General features: G+C 38.2%; 1 protein-coding gene across 2 annotated transcripts in view; it reads right to left on the reverse strand.

Annotated features, from left to right (window-relative positions):
* Positions 1-15,539, reverse strand: part of LOC136862989 (uncharacterized) — a 199,891-nt gene that overhangs the window by 14,355 nt on the left and 169,997 nt on the right. For both annotated transcript variants that reach the window (XM_067139293.2, XM_067139294.2), the window contains exon 6: positions 9,449-9,595. In XM_067139293.2, coding sequence (XP_066995394.2) covers positions 9,449-9,595 — 147 coding nt within the window. The remainder of the gene's footprint in view (positions 1-9,448; positions 9,596-15,539) is intronic.

Consider the following 15,539-nt stretch of genomic DNA (forward strand, 5'->3'; position numbering starts at 1 on the left):
AAAGTAGTCAAAACAAAACTTAAATGAGGATTATTTAGAGGTCGATCAGCTTGCATCTGCCTCCACCTCTGCTGCTAATCTCAAAAGATGCAGCAAGGAAGAATCTGAAAGTCGACTTCTGTATTGATTTTTAATGAATTTCATAGATGAAAAAACACTTTCACATATGTCCGTGCTCCCAAATATTGAAGGAATTTTAGTCGAAATTGTCTTAATTTTGGGTGTTTTTCGCTGGGTAGTAGTTTAAAAAAAGTGATCCCTTTTTTTGTATTGGTTGTAGGAATGTATCGGCTTTTATATCGCACAGCTCAAGTTGTAGTTGTGGTTCTTGTTCCTCAATTGCAGCACCAAGAGTATTCACATAAATTTGTATACTGCTTTTCAGAATTTCAGTTTCCTTGAATTGTGTGTTGAATTCTTCAATGATCTCTTGAATGTGTGAACTGAAATCTGAACAAATATATGGTTTCTTGGTCCTTCTCCGCCGCTAATTGTAGGCAAGAGGGGGAAATTAGTAAATTCATTGTTTTCTAAAAAACATTTGAAGATTTTCAATTTGTTTCAAAATCCATTAACAGTTCCCACCATATCTGACACCTCATGGTTTCTTCCTTGAAGATTCAGTTTGAAGGTGTTAAGGTGATTTGTCAAGTCTGTTAGGAAAGCTAACTGCTTTAAAAACTCTGAGATTTGAAATTTATCTTCTAGTTCTGAGGTATCTGACGAGACAAACTTATTAAGAAATTCTTGGATTTCGTTGCGAATTGCAAAAAAAAACGTTGAAGGCACTTCCCTTCACTCAGCCACCTTACATGGTTGTATAGCAGCAAGTCTCCATATTCTGCGTCAATTTCCAGCGGAAACTGTTTTTTGAATTTTCTATGCAAAAGGGCTCGATTTCCAACTCTTAACATATTAATAATTGTAACCACATGTTCAAAAACTTCCGTTTTCTTAACTGATTTCCCACACAACGTTCCCTGGTGAATGAGACAGTGGATCATTGTACATGTAACGCCATTTTCTTTTGGCAATCCCATCAGTCCTGTCTTCACCCCCGTCATTGCTGGCGCTCCGTCTGTCACAATGGCTGAACATTGACTGAAGCCTCCAACTCTGTTAACAGTTCTTTTAACAGCATCATCAATGTCCCTCTCTTTTGTTGTTCCTTGAAGAGAGCAGACATCAAATAGCTCCTCTTTACTACTGAAGCCTTCGAAGATGGTGCGTACAAATATTAGTATCTGACTGATCAGTGCTTTCATCAAGACATAGCGAGTAATATATGCTTTTCTTAACCAATTTAATGAGCGCTGTTTCTATTTGTTCTCCCATATCAGTGACCCTTCTCTTAACTGTTTGGTTAGAAAGCAGCACTAACTCAAATTTCTCAGCCATTTTAGCATTTCCAAAAGCCTTTGCCATTTCCATGGCGCACTTTTTAACAAGACTGCCTTCAGTGAAGGTTTTTTTTTTTCCTTTGCAAGTTCAAGCGACACTACGTAAGATGCGTACAGAAAAGACGACTGATTTGGTAAGACTTTACCAAACATACCTGTTTGCTGTTTTAATTTCTTTTTGAAGTCTGCAACCAGTGCGTGTCGAGCTTCCTTATATGCTGCATACTTTTTCTTGTGCATTGTTGAGTAATGTCGTTTAACATTGTACTCCTTCAGCACAGACACTATTTGCATGCGAACCAAACACTGAAACTTCCCACTGTTGTTAGTAATTAAATAGTCACTCTCCAGCTTTCCTTGTAAATTCTGTTTTCATTTTCAATTTTGCGTTTCACTGAGCTTCCGCTCATTTTCTATTCATGTAAAAGACGCAAGCACTTCACACTCAACACTAAACAAAGCCTCCAAAATGGGCAGTACGGTAACTTGTGAAACTTCACTACACGTCAAGCAAGCGCGACTGAGTGTGTAGAGACAGGAGGAATAGCCAGCAAGCCTTGCCGGGCGAGTCTATTGCTGCGTGAGTGAAGGGGGTGGAGGTCAGTGGAAGGGCCCACGTCCATTCTTGCCGCATCCTGCACTGTGAGATAAGCCGCGCCGCTCGTAGAACAGCTCACTTAATTCTTTATCAACTTTGATTGCTTTTTCTGCATCCTTTTCAAATCAGCTCTTTGCTGTTATGAGCGTCTTTTACACATTTCATTAACATTAGCGATTAGAGTTCAGTTTCTGTGCAGTTGGGACCGGTTTCACATGAATGTGAAGATTCTTCTTATCTGCGAAAACATTTTTAGACAGTTTGGAAATTATGAAACAGTTCAATGTTGCACATCGTATATGTCTGCATGACAATTCAAATGTTTTTATGTCATCATTAAGATATGTATGACAATATTCAAACGTAAGTTATTGAAAAATATTCTCAAATGTTTAGATATTGATTTTATATTAATTGTGGCAAGATATACATACAAGTGAAAAATTATATCCATATGAAAATATATGCTTTCGCAAGAAAGAGGATTTTTCATTAAAAAAATAAAATTATCTATTCAGATCAAGTGAATACTTAAAAACAGGAAATATTATTAAATCATGATTTAGTCCTGACTTGGGTTAATTTTTTGAACCAGCTATGAAATATTTTTGGTACCTTTTCTTCAAATTTCTTAAAACATACATATAATTTTCTAAAGCTCTCGCGGGCCGCACAATATGGCTTCGCGGGCTGCCTTTTGGAAACCCCTGATTTAGACCATTAACAGGAAAGAATATAAAAATTGTGTGTGTTTCACATCTCTTCAACTTATAATACTCTGAAAAGACATGGCTGTAAATCTGACACTGCTCTCTCTTAGATGTTGTTAATCCACATTCACTTTGAAACCTGTCTCTAACCAGCCACACCATATACCTGGTCTACAAAAGAAAAATACTGTACAACTCAGTGTATTATTGTATATGATATAGGCAGGCCATATATATCTATTAGCAATTGACAAATGGTTCAATACCAATATAAATGATCCATTATTGGACATTAAAAATTTTCCAGCTAACTCATTCCTGGTTGCCAGCGCCACGCCCCCGTGTGCTAGGCTGGGCCCATCAGTTGGTACCTAGCACAGCTACAAAGACGCATGGCTAGTGCATACCGTGGAGGCCACTGCGTAGGCTAATTGTAGTCACCGGCAGTGCCAATGCACTATGAGAGACTTTGTCTCATTACCAAAAATTGATGGGCCCAGCCTAGCACACGGGGGTGAGGCGCTGGCAACCAGGAATGAGTTAGCTGGAAAATTTATAATGTCCAAAAACGGACCATTTATATTGGTATTATCAATGTACTCATTCGGAACAAATATTTCAGATTCCCTATGGGAATCAACATCTCTATCATCTGATGGCCAAGCAGGCATCAATTTTTGGTAATGAGACAAAGTCTCTCATAGTGCATTGGCACTGCCGGTGGCTACAATTAGCCTACGCAGTGGCCTCCACGGTATGCACTAGCCATGTGTCTCGGTAGCTGTGCTAGGTATCAACTAATGGGCCCAGCCTAGCACATGGGGGCGAGGTGCTGGCAACCAGGAATTAGCTGGCAAATTTATAATGTCCAATAACGGACCATTTATTATTGTTATTATAAATTTATTCATTCGGAACAAATATTTCAGATTCCCTATGGGAATCAACATCTCTATCAAATGGTTCAATGTCAGTCTGAAAGAAATCAGATTTCCTCAAAGTAAAAATGGAATAGAGTTTTGCAAACTACAAATGAACAGTAATTTCTAGTGTTACCTCCATCTTCCACACAATCCTGGAATGCGTACTTCAAAGAAATTTTCTGGAATCTGTGTGGAATTCCAAACATGGATGGTTTCCACTACACTGTATTCATGAAGCAGAATCATCCAACGCATACACATCTCTCTCATACGATTCCCAAGAGATTTTTCTTTTTTATTGGTTTTATGTTGCACTGTCTAAATCAGGTCTTATGGCAATAATGGGTTAGGACTAGAAAGGAAGTAGCAACCTTGGCCTTAATTAAGGTGCAGCACCAGCATTTGCCTGGTGTGAAAATGGGAAACCACAGAACACCCTCTTCAGGGCTGGCAGTAGTGATGTTCGAACACCATCTCCTGAATACAAGCTAACAGCTATACAGCCAACTCACTCACTGATTTCTAAGAGATGCAGATCTACAGTGACCACCAAACATAGTTTATGCCAAGCGAGGCGGTGCATAGCGAGCTGACAGGAAGCAAGTTGATGGCACAATAAGGGGTGTATTATGAGCAGCATCATTAATAAGGTGGTCGAAGTTTGAATCCGGCCAATGCAGGTGGGAGTTTTGAAACCAAAAGTGATGTACCTGTGGTTCAGATTCCACATTGTACTGGAAAATGAGTGCCTAAGGTCATGATATCAACAGTCGTATAAAAGTATGGGCTAGCTTCTTCTTGGTGCTACAGTGAATGCTCTTCAACTCATATGAATGACTCTTCCACGAGGCTGGTGTTGGTGAAGTTTACTTAACAACCTGATTTATGTTTTGTGTCTATTAAATGATAACAGTTGGTATAAGGAACATAATCATCTTGTCTATTCTATCTAGTATCTAATGCTAAACAACACTCCGGCAACACTGCTGCCTTGTGTGCCAAGCACAGTGTTAGCTTGATATAGAAGGGAGAGAAGGAGGGAAAGGTTAGCAATTAATGATATGCCGGTAGATCTATGGCCCAGCACATGTCTCAAGGACATTTTTTTGAAATATGTACGATTTTTATAACATATTTTCTTACCAGCAATATCCTCGAATGCACAGGCAAGCTGCTAATGTTATTTCAATGTTTGGTTCCATCTACAGTTCTCTGCCAAATTATTATACTCATAAGGATAATTATTTTTTTCTTATTTTCGTTTCGAAAAATGTAGCATATACGGACTGGTGAAAGATTACACTCCCTCTACTGTATTTTATTACAGTACATTTCCTCAACAAAAACAATTTGATTATCAACAATTTTCCTTACACTGAACTCTTCTTCTTCTTCAGTGTTTCCCTCCTGTTGGCGGGGTCCGCTACACGGATTCGTTGTCTCCATTTAGTTCTGTCCCGGGCCATGTCAGTGTGGAGAATGATACTCTTCAGATCATTGTGAAGGGTATCAGCCCATCGCTGTTTTAGTCGTTCTTTTGGTCTCTTACCAGCGACTTCTAACATGTAACCCTTCTTTGCAATAGTGACGGCGTCTGCCCTTAGTACATGTCCAAACCATCGCACACGACTCTGGCACATTTTTCTTGAATCGGTGCAATGCCAAATCTCTCCCTGATGGATCCATTGGAGATGCGATCCTGTTTAGTGATGCCAGCTGTCCACCTCAGCATCTTGGTCTCCATGACGCCCAGTCGACGCTGTGTCTCAGTCGTAGTCGGCAAACATTCATAAATACCGTGTAACAGGTCGGATGACAGAACAATAGATTTTGTAGATATGATATAGGCTTTTGGGCTTATGCCGTCTCAAGAAAGTAAGGTGAAATTCTTTACGTTTCACAGAGAATTCTGCTGTGCGAAATGTAAAGAATTTCACCTCTTCCCACTTAATAAAGACAGGTATGAACTAACACACATCGCATCTCAGGTAAGAGTGTTCTTTGTTTTGCTGAAAAGAGTGAATGCTTGTGCCTGTACGCAAAGTTTTGTTGTTATAAAGTACATAATATTATTTTTGTCATCATATTACATTTCATTATGAAAGCTGTGAATGCAGTCAGTTGCACCTGTTTTGACAGGCAGCATACATTTGTCTCTCTCACATACACTTTCATTATAGTGGTGCAGGATAGCTGGACCGCTGGCCAGACATGGTAATGCTCCTGGGGCATGATAGCTACCACTGATATAGCGTGCTATGAATCAGGATACCTTCCATTCAGAATACTTGCACAGCTTTTATCAATGATCAGATTGTGAGGGTCTTTACAGTTTGCTGCTACATTGCATTACTGGCTGTGCAATCCATCTGATAACATTTTTGGTTTAGAGAATGATCAAACACATTGTTGGCTTACTTCTAAAGCCTCATAAGTCTGATTTTGGTCAATTCTGATACTTTTATAGTTCTGTATAACATTAATATAATTACATAAGAGATTTATCATGATCATCAAACCTGCTAGAAAGAAACATCCAATGACAAAGAAAATTCCAAGTTTGTGTTCACCAATGATCTGGAGTCTGTTCTCTTATGCCCCCTTCTGAAAGCATCCGCTGTATGTTATAAAATGAAGCTGAAGGCACACAATTTAAGAATATATGACCTCAAAACTGGTGATGTTATTGTTACCTGTGGTGTGAATGTGGCGATGATCGTTAAGGCATCAAGTCTACGTGGTGTGACACCGCGGATATCCGGTTGGAGTCCCATTGGTCGAAAAAAGTTTCACCATCACAATTTTGGCCAGCAGGACAGGTGGTGATATACAATTTCTTATAACAAGATTGCATGCCAAAAGCCTGGATTCACTTCCAAACCTTTCCACAGTATTTATATGGAGTGAGGACATATGATGCTGTTAACAGTGATTCGTCCATCGGATGGTACATTAAGCCTTGAGCAGACCCCCTTGGAGCTATTCCACAGGTGTAAGCTATGTGCCAGAACTGGATTTCACCCCAACACTTTCTACTATCATACCCTACCACTCATTAATTTCAATACACCATGGCTGTTATCTGTTATTTCCGATATGAACATAAAACAAAACTTATTTCTCCAAAAATATAATTATATGAACTTTATAATACAAACAGAATAATTATATTTTACTTTTATCAAAGAATCCTCCCTTGGATTTAACGACTGACTCACAAACTCGAGGCATGCAGTCTATCAGTTTTTGTAGGTATTTTGAGTCTATATGATTCCACACATCCTTAACAACATTCCAGAGATGTTCGTTGATGGATATATGAAATTCCCTGATATGTCTGTCTGCTTCATCCCAGGCCATTACAATGGGATTATAATTTGAGCTTTCGGAAGGCCAGGCCATACCTTTCAGTACTCTCTGTTTTTCCTTTGATGCAGTGTACTTATTACAGAATGCTGACTGATTTTTTGGGACATTATCCTATTGTAAGTTGAACCCTATCCCTATTAAGCGCCATCCACATGGTATTGTGTGATACTGAAGTATGTAGTGGTAGTGTGTCTGGTTCATACATCCTTCTATTTTTACAATGTCTCCAATTTTATCCCTTGTAAAATACCCCCAAATCATAATAGAACACCCACCGTGTTTAACTGTAGGCAGTTCACTCTGCTGGGCCACCTATTTTTCTTTCACATTGGCAAACAAATATCCTCCTTCTGGTTCCAAAAATCTCGAACTTTGATTCATCTGTGAATGACACTTTCTTCCACTCTTTATGTGTCCAATTATGTTTTCTAGTCCATTTGAGTCTCTTCTTTTTATTTATGGACTTCAGAAGGGGATTCCTTTCTGCCACACATCCTTTCAAGCCAGCTTCAATCAGTCTCCTTTTTACTGTTGCAACAGATATTTGTTTCTTGTTCATTTCTACCAATTCAGTGCAAATTTGTGGCACTGTTTTGAATGTACTTCTCTTACTAGTAATTTTGATGAATTTGGACATACAGAAAGTACACTCTGCGATTTACAGTGCATAACATTATTTTCCTATATCTGAAGTATTTTTGTTTTACGAGGCTGTCCTGGTCGTGGTCTGCCCTCATTGCTACCTGTTGTCGTTTGGCGCTGAAGGGTGTTTTGCACTTCCCCTATAGATACACTACATTGTTTCGCAATTTGGTGTACTGATAAACCTGCTTGTCTGAGTGCTACAATTGCAGCACATTTTTCTATGGATATCCCCACTCTTAGAGCCGTAATAACGATGTGCAAACTGCCAACTGTCACTAAGAAACTGAAATGCGGGAACCAAATACATGTATCTTAGGGAACAACAGGGGTGCATCGAATGGACCTTCAGTTGTCAACTAGGTATACAAACATATCAGTTCAGGTATCTATTGTTTATGTACACAACATTCTTTTGGGGGTAGATGTAAATTAATAGATGTATTGAAATTAATGAGCGGTAGGGTATGTCACATCATTCATCTCATTAACTCCTCTGATGCAGATGATGTCAGAAAGGTCATCCGGTCATAAAAGCTCACTGCAAAGATTCATCTCACTTCATACCTGACCCCGTGAAGAAACGGGACAAGGGTTGGACATACAGAAAGTACACTCTGCGATTTACAGTGCATAACATTATTTTCCTATATCTGAAGTATTTTGACTATGCCCTTAATTTATTTAATAAGTAACTATACTTACTGTCATAATTACAAAATGGCTAACTATGTAAATCATCTAAAGCAACAATGATAATTTGTTTCCTAAAATATGGTGGTATTTAATATACGAACATTTATGTAAATTTAATGCATTAATATTACTACTACTACATATTTTATGAATATTACATACAGTATTTAATTACCGTATATATTTCTCTGATATTTACTACATCTTTATGTACATATTTCACACTTTTGATGTTATATTATATGAGTGTTACTAGGGATTGGCAGTTGCTCTAGCATCATTACATGCAGGCCTGGATGTGCAAGTGTTGTCTTAGAAGCAAACTGTTGTAGTACAAAAAATGGCAGTGAACTGGAGCATACATTTTGTCTTTGTTATCTTACTTATCACTCTCAAATCACCTCCTTGCGATTTTTCCAGAGAGGAGAGACTCACCATGTCTAGAAAATTATTAATGTTCATCAGTATACCACCTTTATATTTTATTTCCCTTCCCTGAGAAAATGTTCATATTATATAGACTATCTGTGGTACGGTATTAAGGCAGAACCTAATACGTCAAAGAGATTGATATTTCAGGAGGTGCTTTTAAAAGTTGGTGTGCTCACTGAAATTAATATTGTATTTCATTGATCTCTAAATTGAAGTGGCATAAATTTGTGAATGTAATAAAAAAAAAAGGAACAAATCTTATTCTTATTTATTCAGCAAGTTCAGGGAATAAATCACTCGGTTGCCTCAATATCTATGTACTGAACATATCAGAATCTTTATTTTGGGAACAGCATTTTCTGCGTGCATCAGAATAATACTGAGCTTCGTCATCATACTCTTTGTCGCAAATCTACAGTATTGGCAATAAAATCGAAAATTTGATTTTTTACATATCAGGTTCTGCCTTTGTATCACAGCTATATAATACTGTATATAGCAGTATTATATAGCTGTATATATATATATGATATATCACAAGGATGAAGGGTAGATTAGAAGAAGATGAATATGAAATTTATATAACAGTAAAGGAAGATTGAACTCTGGTACATTATACCAAACAAGACTGATGTACACATACTCCAGTTGAAGTAGAAAGAACAGAAACATACTTACTCATAGTCATAACACCTGGCTTGCAAGAAATTCATAGATTTGTCCAGTATTTCCTGTGTGAATTTGGTAGCAGACTCTCCACCATCAGCTATGTTGCAACGCCTCCTTACTTCGCCCAATACACATTCATGGAAATGATGGTGTGAACTGTGAACATGTTTCATAAAGAAAATATGAAATGTTAATAAAAGTTGTAGGTAGAAAGTGAAAATATTATAGTTTGCACCAAGGACTGGAATAAGCATAATAATTGAAAAGAGACTTTGCTAGGATAGACTTGTAGGGAAGATGAAAATTTCCAGGAATGAATCACATTTAGGAATAGCCACAGAAGGTCTTTAAAAGTTAGTTTTATGTCCCATTGACTACTTTGTGGATTTTGGAGTACTTTTATGTGCTGGTAAATTACCAAAATGAGGTTGGCATATTTGACCACCTTCAAATACCGTACCACTGGACTAAGCCAGGATCATTCCTTCAAACTTGGGCTCAGAGCCATTCAGCCCAACGCCAAAGGTCATCATTTGCAATAGAAGTACTGTCAACTTGGGCATCCCAGTCTTATTGTGGGACACTTATTTGAGCATTCAGCTACAAAAATGGGTTTTGTTATAACAAAATTTTTAATTCCACATTTATTTTAGGGATGCACTGCAGAGAATGTTTTCCCACAGAAGTTATTTTGTATGCCAGTAAATCTACCAACATGAGGCTGCTATATTTGAGCACTTTCAAGTACTACCAGACTTAGCCAGGATCAAACCTGCCAAGTTGAGTTCAGAAGACCAGCGCTCTACCATCTGAACTACTCAGCCTGGCAGTGGATGATAAATGATAACTATACACTGGAATGCATAGTGAGGCAACTGTTGCAGTGATGTCTCTCTTTTTCCATCTTTGGTCCAAATTACAAAATATGTGGAGTGAGTGTGGTTTGGCAGTCTTTTTAACCCACCCTCCTTCATCATAGTAATTTTATTTACTAGTTGCTGAACCCAGCATTAACGGGTTTGTTTTTATCCAATTTAGGAGAAATGAGTGGCAGCCGAAGAGAGAGAGAGAGAGAGAGCATATCTCAGTCAATAACAGTCAGTATAGGATTACTATTAATCAGTTTTGTGGGCTTAGAGCATGGCAAGGCATTTAGTATTCTTCTAGCTCAGCAATATCAGAGCATCCGAGACCAAGGAAGTCACATTTCCACCTCCCTTTATGTGTCCCTTTTCTCGTATTATTTTTCTTCCCATTTTCCTTTTCATTTTGATGGTTACCTTAATTATCCTCCTGATCAAAATAGGCTGATGATCACACAATCCTTTATCTTATAAAAAACAACTGCTGTCATCGCCCTTTAACTTGTTATGATAATGACTGATAACATTTTTCTTTTTTGTTACTGCAGAAGCCATTTATTTCAGTTTTGACTCAGTTATCTACAACTGTTAGGTTCTTCTGTCTGTCAAAACTAATTTATGATTAAACAAAATGTAGAAAATACCTGAAAAAGAAGCAATTTAATTAAAGTTAGAATGACATGTTTCATTCTTGGAAAAACATCATCAGATTCTATCAAATCACACTTCATTCTTACTATTATTAATTTATTGTTATTAAATTATGAACTGATTAACCTCTGGAGCCGGGAGCGTGTGAGTGTCATGCGTGTGGTAGTCTTATCTATCGGCGAATGCATGCGACTGTCATGCTGAGCACATCGCTTGTCCCAAAACAGTCTATCTCTGTCATCTCTTGACATTACTTTGTATTACATGACACATGAAACCTTGAGACTTGAGCTGATGATCTCAGATGTTAGGCCCGTTTAAACAACAAGTATCATCATCATCATCATCAAACCTTGAGACTTCGTTCTTTCCCCTTGTGTTTTTTTTTCTGCCTTGAACCGTAACTTTGTGATGAAACACGTCTTGGTACGACGTTACCGACTGCTGTTGTTTCAAGTGAAAGCACGGCAGGTCCGAGTACATCGTTTAAACTTACATCTGAACAAATTGTAGAATATTTAGATGAATTGGGTGTAGTGATATTACAATATTTGACAGTGGTAGTGAATTTGACAGTAATGAAAGCGATGAAGATTTTTTTGCCAGACAATAGCCATGAAAATAACAATGAAAGTGTAAACAGTGGTGATGAAAATGTAAGTTTTTACAAGTTGCTTTACATCGCACCCACACAGATAGGTCTTATGGCAACGATGGGACAGGAAAGGGCTAGGAGTGGGAAAGAAGCAGCCGTGCCTTAATTAAGGTACAGCCCCAGCATTTTCCTGGTGTGAAAATGTGAAACCACAGAAAACCATCTTCAGGGCTGCCGACAGTGGGGTTGGAACCCACTATCTCCCAAATACTGGATACTGGCTGCACTTAAGCGATTGCAGCTTCTGAACTCGGTGGAAAATGTAAGTGTCTTGCCAGTGAAGCGTTAACATATAGGCCTAAAAGAATACTGGAAATGAGGTAAACTGGATGATTCATACACCCCACAAAAAACTGCATTTAATGAATATGTAGAGTTGTAAACCAGGTACAGTGTGTTTCAGAATCGTTTAAACTGTTTTTCGATAATGAGATATTGCTTACAATTGCGGGCGAGACATATCGCTATGCCAATGATTTCTTGAATGAAAAAAATGACCTGATATGGCGTTCCACTGTTTATGACTGGATAAGTGTGGGTTGTGACGAACTGTATATTTATTCTGGATTGCAGATGCACATGTGAATTATTCAGAAGCCTTCCTTAAAATCATATTTTAGTAAAAATCCTATTCTTGAAACACCTATATTCTATAATGTAATGACACAGGACAGGTTTGAACTGATAAATGAACTACTTGAAAACTATGAAGGTAACAAAAATTTGTTTAAGATAAATCCAATCATCATGCACCTATACGAAAAATACTTTCTTTCTTTCTTTCTTTCTTTCTTTCTTTCTTTCTTTCTTTCTTTCTTTCTTTCTTTCTTCTTTTACCTCCTAACAGTTTACTACTGCCAATTTCGTCTATTATTGTTATTCTTATTCTTATTAACACTATTATATTATTTAAACATATATCACCATCTTCAATACTTTAATATATTCTTATTATTATTCTGTTATCTCAAAAATTTGAGTTTCTTTTTATGCAGAATTTTATCACACTGAAGCCAACTTTTAGGTGTGTTAAATTTATTTACGTTTTTACATTTTTTTCTAATGAAGTGTCTATCAGTGGTGTGTATCTCCTCAAAATTTGGGTTATTAATGCGCAAACATTGTTGAGATATAAATGTTTATTTGTAGTACTGTAACATAGTTGCTGCTTGAATATTTAAATTACCACCAGTAGGCTCAGGCAAGGGAAATTTAAATCCCGGCTCTAGGGGTTAATATTATTAAGAAGTGTAAACAATTTATGTTAAAACCTGTCTCCACTCTTCTAATTGTTGTTGAAATGTTATATAACATAATAATGAAGTACATCTCATGTGGTTCTCCTCTCCTCATTGGTCCACCTGGGAGTGCTCCTAGCACTTTCCCAGGTACTTCCTAAAGTAAGACAGCCTATTTAATCATAAATAGTTTTGACAGACCAAGGAACTTAAAAGTCATAAATCAATATTTCTCTGTCCATGATATTTAACATTGATGGACTTTGCACTAAAAATGTGAATTCTTGAATATCTTTGTTATCATAAACCGAATACCTTTGTTATCATAAACTGCATAGAAAACATGTATGGGGCATAAATGATCAGAAATTATAGTTTTTATAATCTTGAAATATATATTTCTGGAAATATTTGGAAGTTTGTAAAAAAATGTTATAATCTGATATTATTATTATTATTATTATTATTATTATTATTATTATTATTATTTGTAAGGTAAAAGTGCATAAAACATAACGAGTCCGAAATTATATTTTACACAACTTTTATAATGTACAGTTTTTTGATAAAACTAACATGAACACTGAGCGAGTTGGCCTTGTGGTTATGGGCACGCAGCTGTGAGGTTGCATTCAGGAGATAGTGGGTTCGAACCCCACTGTCGGCAGCCGTGATGATGGTTTTCCATGGTTTCCCATTTTCACACCAGGCAAAAACTGGGGCTGTACCTTAATTAAGGCCATGGCCGCTTCCTTCCTATTCCTAGGCCTTTCCTATCCCATCATCGCCATAATGTCCGACTCGTTGGCTGAACGGTCAGCGTACTGGCCTTCGGTTTAGAGGGTCCCGGGTTCAATTCCCGGCCGGGTCGGGGATTTTAACCTTAATTGGTTAATTCCATTGGCACGGGGGATGGGTGTATGTGTTGTCTTCATCATCATTTCATCCTCATCACGACACGCAGGTCGCCTACGGGAGGCAAATAGAAAGACCTGCACCTGGCGAGCCGAACCCGTCCTGGGATATCCCGGCACTAAAAGCCATGCGACATTTCATTTCATCGCCATAACACCTATCTGTGTCGGTGCGACGTAAAACAAATAGAGAACGAATATCACTGGCTGGGCAATGTGACCTCCTTCTTGGCATCCCTGTCAGCTAACTTGTTTCCTGCTAAACCCAGGTGGGTTAAGAGCCACAAGAACATGATTCTGGTGCTAGGGATCCAACACCCGGCCAGCAGGTCCAGGATCTGCTGCACCATTGCTGTGTACACACTCCACACTACAGGTTTCTGGTAGAGGAAAAGAAACCTGTTATTATCGACAACGAACACAAGCCTACTTTTTCTCTGCCCTCTGACCATTTGTATAAACAACTACTGAATCTGAATACCGGCATATAACAGACAAATGGAGGGGTCCGTGCTCTCTTTTGGGCTTATGTGCGGATCCAGGATTATTAGAGGTCATGTTATTAACCACAGAGGTACCTTATTTGGTTGTCTGATAAGACAACAAAATGAAAGTACATCAAACAATCTGTGACTGCTATCCAAACGTATACCAACCAGCTGCATTGCTCATGGATAACCAGCGTACAACCAACGATTTCCATTGTCAAATAAGCAGGGATAGCTTGGGTGAAGCGGCATCTGTTGCAAATTTGCAGTATGAGACAATAGTATTTGTTGGCGCCTCAGATGTAAAGGCAGCACACCAGACTTAGCGAGCAGGCTAGAAATAGTGCTTGTACAGAATGCTCCCTTTGCCAACCTATCTCCGCTGTGGTGGATACTATTCAGTTTCACAAGGATGCTTCATCTTGCTGATCTATATGTTATACTTCTGTGCTCTAACCTGGATAAAATATGTGTCCTAAAATATCGTTGAAGGACCGTGCTATCTGCCCTCCACGTTATGCCACTAAGAAACTTCAAAATAATGAGTTTCTTAGTGCATTTGGCTTTTAATTGACACATGTGTGTCTCCTACAATAATTTACTGTAAAAAAAGGTAGCCCAAGGAATCGGTAAGTGTCAACTACGGGAAGAGCAAACCCTCCCGAAATAAAGTTCGGGATGGGGATGAAGAGTATACTTCCGGCAGATGTGAACAACAGAGGTCTTTCCAGTTGAACACCGAAAGCCATGTTCTAAGGTCCACTGTTCCAATCTCCTAATAGCTTGCTGTAATTGTTGCTCTGCAACTGCCATACATTGTGAGCTATAATGCAGAGCAAAATATTCTACATATAGTGACATTATTACTGCTGAACCAGGAGCACCAACAATGCCGTTTATGGCAGTCACAAACAGAATGACACTGAGAACTGATCCCTGTGGAACTCCATTTCCCTTAACATGATATTGCGAATATGCCCTCCCTACTTGGACATGGAATAGATGGAGGAACAAAAAATTTGCAATAAAAACCAGCAGGCTACCTCAGAATCTCCATTGAAAGGACTGAAAAGATGCCATATTGCCACGTGGTGTCATAGGCCTTTTCTAAGTAACAGAAAACAGCCATCAAATGCAGTTTTAGTAGAAATGCATCCTGGATAGAACTCTCCGGGCATACCAAGTGGTCAGTGGTGGAACAGGTAGCTCAAAAACCACCTTGGTACTCAGACAAAAATCCTCTTTTCTTCAAACACCACACAAGTCGGCAATTTACCATCCTCTCAAATAG

This window comes from Anabrus simplex, chromosome 2 (assembly GCF_040414725.1).
Source record: "Anabrus simplex isolate iqAnaSimp1 chromosome 2, ASM4041472v1, whole genome shotgun sequence".
Taxonomy (NCBI): Eukaryota; Metazoa; Arthropoda; class Insecta; order Orthoptera; family Tettigoniidae; genus Anabrus; species Anabrus simplex.